The sequence below is a fragment of the Chrysochloris asiatica genome, unplaced genomic scaffold (assembly GCF_000296735.1).
Source record: "Chrysochloris asiatica unplaced genomic scaffold, ChrAsi1.0 scaffold00056, whole genome shotgun sequence".
NCBI lineage: Eukaryota > Metazoa > Chordata > Mammalia > Afrosoricida > Chrysochloridae > Chrysochloris > Chrysochloris asiatica.
The window spans coordinates 5,433,958-5,443,609 of NW_006408574.1; the positions used below are offsets into that span (position 1 = coordinate 5,433,958).

Consider the following 9,652-nt stretch of genomic DNA (forward strand, 5'->3'; position numbering starts at 1 on the left):
TGACCCCACTGTTCCTGCCACTGTCTCCATCCATCTATCTTATTGGGAGGCTCCCTCTTTGTTGCTAACCCTCCACTTCACTAAACATGTCCTTTCTAGGGACTTGGTCCCTCCTGATAACATGTCCCAACTATGAGAAACAAAAGCTGGCCATCTTGGCCTCTAAGGAGCATTCTGGCTGTACTTCTTCCAACACAGGTCTGTATGCTCTTCTGGCAGTCCATGGTACTTTTAATATTCTCCTTCAACATCATAACTCAAATGCATCAATTCTTCTATGGTCTTCCTTATTCACTGTCCAGCTTTCACATGCTTATAAGACAAATGAAAATATCTTGGCTTGGGTCAGGCCCACCTTAGTGCGCCACAGCTATATGCAAGCCACCACAGTACGAGCAACTGACAGATGAGTGGTGGAAATTTAGTAGCAGAAAACACACTATTACTCAGTGCTTTAATGGGATTAGTATTACTATATAGTTTAGTATACTACAGTATTAGTATAACAGCTGACACTCTTGGTAGTGACTTTGTAAGCTATAACGGAACAGAAACAGATGTCTACACTTAGAAGTAGAGTCAACACTTAGAAGCGGAGTATTCCATTTTCCCCCAAAGTTTCCATATTTAAACAGCTTTTCTTCTCACCAGTGACCTTGAATCAATCAACATTTTAAATTTACTATTAGCTAAAAAGTGCCTTTATCATCATTTATCTGCCAAAGAAACCTGTTGCTGTTAGGTGTCGTCCAGTCCGTCCCATCCCGTAAGTGACATGACTTCTCAGCACCCTGACTGTACTTCTTCTACGAAGACAGATTGGTTCATTCTTCTGGGTCCGTGACAGTTTTATAAAGAAAACCCTGCAGCCCAGTATTTTCCCTCTTTTGAACCCAAACATGTACATATTTTTAAACTCTAAAGTAAATTTTTCATACGCAATCCAGATGTTTTTCTTGTATATCTATTTGAAATGTATAGGAACCATGTTCTAGTTATTAGAATATCATTTCTTACCAGGATCTGCTAATCCAGTAGTTTCTAGCAATATGTAATCGAATTTCCCCTTCTTCTGCATCAAATTCTCAATAGCTCTCAGGCCATTGTCCCTGGAAAAATACCCAAACATAACAATACAGTTGATTACCTGATTATTCTCAAGTGGCCATCAACAACATTTAAAAATATATTCAGTAACTCAAGACATAAATACCTTCGGGCATGGGGCAATGTAACTTACTAAGCTACTGACAGAACATTCTCCCGATCTTTGCTACTGGGGAGAAAGAGACAGGTGTGTATAGACTGAGAGGCACAAAGAAATCACATCTATTAGGAGCTACTACTGTACGTTTATTAAAATTAAAGCAGGAGAATTTTAATTTACTTGACTAAAGACATTTCTTCTTCTTGTTGTTAAATGCTGTGGAGTCGATTCCAACTCACAGAGACCCTGTGTAGGGATTCCGAGGCATGGCTGGTGGGTTTGAACCATAGACCTTGCCTTTAGCTGTCCAGGGCTTATCCTGCGGCACCACACCAGGATGTTGTTTTAGGGTTTGTTATTTCAATAGCTTCATAAAAGAAAAGAAATCAACATCTAAATAATGATAAAATGTGTAAAGTAAAGGGGTTTAATACAACAGCTGAGGGACACTGTCATTAAAGTCCATTTCATTCCACAAAGGTTAGTCCAAAAAGTACTGTTATAAAATCATCAAAACTTTTATTAAACAAAAGTGTCAAAATATGCAGCTATCGTGTGTGGACACATCCTCCACCTGGGTCTGTACACCTGGGAAGATGGCGCTCCAGATCACTATGCCTTCCCCAAAGAATCCCGCGCTCTGAGATTTATGCCACCTCAAAATAGCAGCTGTGGCATCCTTGGTATCCTGGAGGGGCTTCAAATCGTGTTCCTCTGAATGTGGGCACCAAAAAGAAGTCTGAAGGGACAAGATATGGCTGTAGGGTGGGTGAGGTAAGGTGTCTAATGAAACAGCCCTGCCTGCCTTCGGAAGATGAAGGAAAAAGACAGTTAAATTCCTCAGTACAACTTTCCATTCATTTTTCTCACGATGTAGACCTCGATCGTCTGGAACCTTCCTCCTAACAAGCCCTCATGATCATTCAGGATCAAGCTGTGTCCAGTTAAGGTCGCCCCTTGGGAGTCCCACAAATCAGTGAACATACCTTTCGGAGCTGACCTCTCGGCCCTGAATTTCACTGGCCTTGCAGATCCCCTGGGAAGCTATGGCTTTGATGGGGCCTTTTCTTTTGGAAGGCACCGTCACGAGACTGGGACCAGTGTAGTCCTGAGAACCCTGCTTGCAGCCAGACCCTGCCACTGGTCCCAGAGACAGCTTAACCGGGTTTCTCTGGAATAAAGCCATGCATGGACGAACCGGAACCCTAGCAGCAAAACTTTAGGCCTAACCCTTGTCTTTTGAATCAGGGTGGTGGTTGTTTTTGTTAAGCGCCTTCAAGTCGGTTCCAACTCATACACGGGTTTAGTTTTTCTGTTTTCTCATAAGAGCATCAAAAATGAAAGAAAATACTTCATGGAGTGCATTTTGGTTGCTGAAGTAAGTCTGTTACAAGATCATCCAGTGGGACCAAGACTTATCTTTTCCACGGATGGTGCTGGAGCAACCGGAGGTCTGCATGCAGCGTGGGCCAACTGTATGACCAGCCAACTACGAGACTTGTCCTCACACCAGATGCGAAATTAGCTCAAACCTGGATCAGATACGCCTTCAAGAGTTACAACTATAAAACTCTTAGAATAACATGGCTGAGTCCTCAGCAGCTTGTATGAAGCCGTGGCAGGCAGGCTGGCGGGAGGAAAGCAGGGAGCAGTGTGTATGGGAGTGCTGTTAGGGTGACGACAACGTTGGAAAACTGACGGTGGTGATGGCTACCGACCACCCTCTGCACACACCGAGGACACGTGGAGCTGAACCACAGAGATGGTGGCATTATATAGCATGTGACTTATGGTCCGGTAAACGTGTTATTTCAAAGTCTGCTATGATTTTAGCTTTGCTAACGCATTTGTCTCAAACACCCTGGGAAGTAAATGATTTCACACAATAGACACTCACACTAGACACAGAAGACACACACACACTCGAGGAGACACAGCCCTCGTCTGACCGTCTCTCTCTCTCTCTCTCACACACACGGAAGCAGCCCTCACCTGACCATCTCACACACACACACACACATACACACACACACATGGGGACACAGCTCTCACCTGACAGAGCAGCAGAGACACCCGTTGCTCAGCTCCAGCCACTCCTGGTACAGCTGGCCGCCTTGACTGACAGCTAGGGGCTTCTCCACAGCGCTCCCTGGAAGAGTAGACACACAGCTGTTAGACGACGTCCACTCACCTGCTGCCGTCCATGCCGTCCTGACTCCTGGTGACCCTCGAGGAAGGAAATTAACTGCTCCACAGGGTCTCTGAGGCGGTCCATCTTTAGAGACGCTGACAGCCACTGGTGGGTTTGAACTGCCACCCTCTGGGTTACCAGTACAACACTTAAGCCACTGCATCACCAGGGACCAGCAATGCTCCCCAGCCAACCACACACAGGAGGAGGAGACTCGGTCAGGGAGCAAGGCCAAAGCAGGATGTCCACTCAGGACTTCAGGGCTCACAAGCCACCGGACTCTGCGTTCTTCAGTCTTTCTGCCTTTTCTCAGCAGTAAGTGGACATGTGCCCCTAAAAAGGCAAACACACTTCCTGATGCCCACCAGCCTCTTCCTTAGGCTCACTCCCATTTCTAACAAGGTGACTATTGGAGGCACTCCTCCCTGTCTCCGGAGTCCTGGTGTGGCGCTGTAGGATTCAGCGCAGGACTGCAAGGTCAGTTTGAACCACAAGTTACCTGGTTCAAACTTCCCAGCCGCTCCTTGGAAACCCTATGCTGCACTGCTGTGAGACGGCACTTTACAACCACCACCTCCCTGGCCTGGGCTAACTTTCCTGACAGCCTGCTGTTGTTCAGTGCCATCCTGCCAGTTCCCACTCACAGCGATCCTGGGGAGAGTTTCCCAGGCTCTAGAGCCTCATCCTTGTCCTCGGAGGGACTGGGAGTAGCGGTCCCGGTGCTTATCCTAACGAACCAATAGCTACTGGGTCTTACAGCTGGGCTTTCTCATCTATGTTCTCTGCATTCTGCCCCCAAAGTGTCTGAGATTCTACTAGACAGAAGGCTTGCTACTCCCAGTATGCGTTAAAACTTCCGTCATCTCAAGCAGCCTGTTGGGCCAGGAAATCATTTGCTCATTTAAAAAGTAAACTTTGGTCAAATATATACAAGTTTCCTGGTAATGCTTCCTTGAGAAAGGGAAGAGAATACCTGAGATTCTGAGCTGTTTCTTATCATAGGAAAACAAGTGAACGTGCCTGACTTTCCTCCATACAGAAATGCACTGAAGTCAGGAAGGAGTTCTGTACATTCAGTAAGACATACACTGAAGCCAGGGAAGAGGGCTGTATGTCTAGTAAACCAAATGGCCAAAAGAGGCATTTTTTATGTATCTATTTTGGCTCACGTTTTAGTGAAGTGGGGACAGAGAGCTTGTAAAGGGACTGAAACAGAATCTGGGGTGAATCAAAGGTGAAGAGAGGTACTGAGACCAGCCTGGGACACTCCATGGGCAGTCCCACTGTGTCCTCGAGTTGCTCTGAGTCAGAACCAACTCAGTGGCGACAGGTTTGGATCTGTAAAGATCAACAAACAAAAATTCCTTTCATATGCTTAGACTTTTACTTCTATAAATATATATTTCATATAAAAATAGAGTAAGTATTAAAATCAGTTCAAAAATAACACAAAACACAACTCTGTAAAAACAATCTGATCTCAGTATCCCAAAGTTGTGCACAATAAACCTTAGTAGAAAGGGATCGATTTTTCCAAAGCTATGTGTACCCACACATTCATATTATAAACCTTTCCATTGTCACTTTTCAATGTAGAGTAAGAATTCCTCACTGGAATCAACTCCCCTATAAACTGTTTAGCTCAGCAGTCATTTACATTTACGTACCTTCCCCAAATTCATTCAAAATCACGGCAATTCTTTTGCTATGCTGCTCGGCCAGGATGTAGTTAAGAAGTGTTGTCTTCCCAGCACCTAGAAAATAGGTTGGTTGCAAATAACACAATTCGAAGGTTAATTTTAACAGCACAGAAAAGACTATAGTCTCAATTTTCTTTACAATTCTCTGCTGTTTTTCTAACAGCACAGAAGGTTCCAGAGGAAAATCCTAACACTCTGAAAAGTGTTACAAAATGTCTTATGCAAATATAAAGATTATTAGATATTTACAAATACTCTTACAACTTGGATCACGTGGTTGTTCTTTTTAAACCTCATATGGCAAAAATAATATGCCTTCTTTGTAACTTATAACACACTGGAATTTTCTATTACATAAGGAAATATGGGAGTGACAGGGTCTGGGAAATAAAATACCACACCTTCGTCTAGAACACGTATCAGTTCCTTTATGTGATGACATTGTTTGCTGGTCAAGATAACAAGGTCCACTTGCTGAAAACACACAAAGACCTAGCTCTATTCATAAGATGCAACATTAAGACGACACAAGGTACACTTGTTGTGAAGTATCTTTGGGTTGGTTCCAACTCATAGTGATCCAGTGTAGGGTTTCCAAGGATTGGCTGGTGAGTCTCAACCGCCAACCTTGCAGTCCCATGCTTAACCGACAGCGTCAGACCAAACTGATGAAGTCTCTAGGAAATGGGTACTGACATGCCACCACGGTTTAGAAAAATAAGTGTGCTGCTACACCAGCTTCAGCCAGTAGGTGGCACATGAAGCCCAACACAGGCAGACCTGCCTTCAGGACAACTCCTAACCGCCCCAGCTGGCCACCCAAACCCTGAAACCTGCACACACTGCCCTCAAGTGGATCCGGACCCATATGGACCATACAGCCCAGACTAGAACTGCCCCACAGGGTTTCCGAGAATATAAATCAATATAAGCCAAGAGAGGCTGGTGGGTTGGAACTGCTGACCTTTCAGTTAGCAATGCTCAACTCACTGTATTACCAGGACCTCACGGGCAGCTCCTGTTGTTGTTATTGTTAAGTGCTATGGAGGCAGTTCTGACTCAGCAACATTCCAGAGTGGCTGGTGGGTTTGAACTGCAGAACTTGAGGTTAGCAGTCAAAGGCTGATCCGAAGCACCAGGGCATTAAGTGCCCTTTAATGTTATGTAAATTTGCCCTGGAATGTTATGTAAATTTGCCCTGGAATGTTATGTAAATTTGCCCTGTAATGTTATGTAAATTTGCCCTGGCTTAGAAAGGACTGAACCAAGCCCTTGCTGTTCAGTGCCTCTGAGTCAGTTCTCACTCACAGCGACCTTGTGTAGGATTTCCAAGGAGAGGCTGGTGGATTTGAACCGCTGACCTTGTGGTGAGCAGTCCAGTTCTGATGCTACAGTGGCACTAGGCTTCTCCTTAGTTAAATGTGTTGCTAACTGTTGTTGAGTTGGTTCTGATTCAGGGTTTCCAAGGAGCAGCCGATGAGTTTGAACCACAGGCCTTGCAGTGAGCAGTCCAGTGCTTATCCCAGTGTTGCAACAGGACTCTGAACCAACCCCTACGAGCAACAAATTGTCCATCACAACCGCCTGCACCAGCTGCATGTGCAACTTTGAACTTGGTGAGAAGGCTTCAAGCTTTTCCTCTCACTGGAAAACCAGAAAGGCCGCCACCGAATGGATTCTTGCACTAAACTGAGGCTGACTCAAAACCAAATGCACCTGTCCCTACCAACCTACAGATTCAGCTTCGAGGCACACTGAGGAACAGAGCTCATCCCTAACCCGGGGAAGGCCTGGCCATTTCTCAAGTGTGAGGAAAGCACGTGTCTTACATATGAAGCCCACACACCGGGCAACACAGGAGTGTACTTCAGCTACGTGACTTATTTACCCATTTCTCTGGTGATGGGCAGTTTGGGTTACTCCTGTGTTTTGCCATCACAAACAGTGCTGCTGGGAACTTACACGTAAGCTTGTACCTATCTCTTTGGAGGCGGTTTGAAAGTTTTCTAGGGCACACAAGGGAGCTTCAAAAGTTCGCAGAAAAATTGAATGCAAAGATCATGGATTTTCTCCCACGAACTTTCTTGGAGCTCCCTCATAGAACTAGGAGAGAATGAAGGCCTGAGTGTCTTCAGCATTTCTAAGGAACAGTCCTTGAGAAGCTTTGAAGAGATGGCAGCCTTGCACTGAGCTCAACATCACAACAGCATGAGGCACAGAAGAGAAGGGGCTCATCACCAGTCCAGCCAGGAGGTACAGGGCTATGTGGGCGTGGCACAGAGTGGTGGCAGTAGAAATAAAAACAATAAACCGTCCTCCACTTAACGACATATTCGAGTTCCGAGGAACCACACTAACCACCACCTGTGAGTTTGTTTTGGTACATGTCACCGTTATTAACATGTACCACAGAGGAGGGACTTCAAAGAGTCTATGGGAAAATCCCAGCATCTCTGAACTCCATTTTTTCATCAAATCTCTGAACTCCATTTTTTCATCAACAGTTTGAAGCCCCTTCATCCAGCATCCAGTATGTAATTTGCTGATGTTATCAATCTCAGCTGTCCGCTCACGGATGTTCAATGTTATGATGTGTTGTGGCTCAGTGCTGACCCTGTATAGGGTTTCCAAGGAGAGGCTGGTGAGTTTGAATCGCCAACCCGGCAGTTCAAATTGCCAGTGTGGTCCAGTGCATTATCCTACAGCGCCACACCAGGAATCCTACGATTTATAGATACTGATAATAAAAAGTAATAATGAAAACTATTAAAAATGAGGCATTTGAATTATGGCAAAACCGACTGTCAGAACAGAATCCCCGTTGTAAGTTTGGGACCCCATGCAGAGAAATTGTTATTGTGTGCTGTTGAGTCGGTTCAGACTCATAGCAACCCAGAGTAAGGTTTCTGTGGGGCAGCTGGTAGATTTAAACTACCAACCTAACAGTGAGCAGTGTTTGTCCTACAGTGACACACCAGGGCCCAGAGAATTGTTGTTGTTGTTGTGAAGTGACTTCGAGTCGGTTCCAACTATTAGCGCTCATGTCTAGGGTTTCCAGGGAGCACTTGGTGGCTTTGAACTGCTGACCTTGTGGTTTGCAGTCCTGTGCTGATCCTACAGCGCCACAGCAGGAGTCACTAGGGATTGATTTCTGACCCAGTGCTTTGCAAACATTCCAAAAACAACAACAACAACAACGAAACTGTCTGAGAAAAAAAAGCGAGCGCCGTGGAGGGATCGGGCCCTAGGGAAGGGGCGCCTGCCGGGAAGCGCTCTAGGTCTCGGGCGCTTTATAAGCAGGACGCCCTCCACTGGGCACAAGCTTACACGGTAGACAGATGCTTCAAGTTTGGATGGATGATCGGTACTATTTCCATTTTCCCGAGAAAAGGATGAAATTGAGAAAGGTCATGTCACTTGCTGAGGGGTTACAGGGATCCAACCCTAAAATCAGGGCTCGTTTCTAAAGGCGAAGCTCGCTCTCAGCCCTGCTCGAGAGAAGTGCATCGGGCAGCGGGGTCTGACCACTTGTAACCCCGCCAGGAGAGCCGATCCCAGGGAGACCTGGTCTCGGCCAGGAGGTCCCCAGCCCAACGAGAAGAGGCACCGCCAGCTCCGTCGGCCCGGGATGGCTCGTTACCTAAATACCCGGTGATAATTGTGACAGGGATCTTGGCGCCGGCCCCAGAGTTTTCCTCCTCCGCCTCCTCCCTGCGTGTCGTCTCAATGGGAACCAACTCAGGGCAGTCCTCCTCCGCTTGCTCTTCTTCCTCATCCTCAGCTCCACGAACCTGTAACATCTTGAGGCTGCACGCCTCGTCCTCGTCTCCGGAGCCGGAACCAAAGGAGCCACTCTTCAGCTGCGCAGGCGGACCATTCCGCTCCAGGTCCGTGGACGTCATCACGCCGCGACGCGTCTAGCTCCTCCCAGTCCCGCCCCGGCTACCTGCGAGCAGGGTGATGCCTACTTCGCTCGCTTAGCCACGCCCTCTGGACTGTGCCCACCCCCGGGGCGTGGCAGCTGAATCTGAGGGAGGCGGGGCGGAATCCTTAAAGGCTCTTGAGCTAACCCACCCTAAAGCCGTCTTGGTTTGGCGCTATGGGGTCGCTATGAGTCGTTTCCGCTATGAGGCTCTTGAACTAGCCCACCCTAAAGCTGTCTTAGTTTGGCGCCTCAGCCTAAGTAACTATTGGCTGTTGGCAGGAGCAATGACAGGACGGTTGAAACCCGAAGCTGGGGTCCTAATGTAACAAGAGTGCCTGTAAGGCATAGATTTTTCAACTGAACACTTTTTTTTAGTCTAAAAATATATTTGAATTCATAGGGGAGAAAATGTTATTTGGAAACAAAGGAATGAAGGGCAGTGAATTTTTTTCTGTTTTATAATTAATTACATACAAAACTTGTTGTTGTTGTTGTCAGGGGCCATCGAGTCGGAACCGACTCATAGCGACCCCATGCACAGCAGAACGAGACAATGTCCGATCCTGGGCCAACCTCACCACCGCTGCCACACTCGAGTCCATCAATGATGCCACCTGGCTGATCCATCT

The 9,652-nt window shown here is 46.6% G+C and overlaps 1 protein-coding gene across 1 annotated transcript; it reads right to left on the reverse strand.

Moving 5' to 3' along the window:
- Window positions 1-3,255: 3,255 nt before the first annotated feature.
- CBWD1 (COBW domain containing 1) lies at window positions 3,256-8,898 on the reverse strand. The gene is made up of 3 exons (XM_006863729.1): window positions 8,739-8,898; window positions 5,066-5,152; window positions 3,256-3,356 (listed from the first exon to the last, which is right to left on the reverse strand). Exons 1-3 carry the CDS (start codon window positions 8,896-8,898, stop codon window positions 3,256-3,258), a joined length of 348 nt encoding a protein of 115 aa, XP_006863791.1.
- Window positions 8,899-9,652: the final 754 nt, after the last annotated feature.

What these genes read in the sequence shown, in the direction of transcription:
- CBWD1 (XM_006863729.1), bottom strand. Translation starts at nt 8,898, where the DNA reads ATGTTACAGGTTCGTGGAGCTGAGGATGAGGAAGAAGAGCAAGCGGAG. An exon ending in AATTATCACCGGGTATTTAG is followed by an intron (nt 5,153 to 8,738) that starts GTAACGAGCCAT and finishes CCTATTTTCTAG; the next exon opens with GTGCTGGGAAGACAACACTT. An exon ending in TTTGAATGAATTTGGGGAAG is followed by an intron (nt 3,357 to 5,065) that starts GTACGTAAATGT and finishes CTACTCTTCCAG; the next exon opens with GGAGCGCTGTGGAGAAGCCC.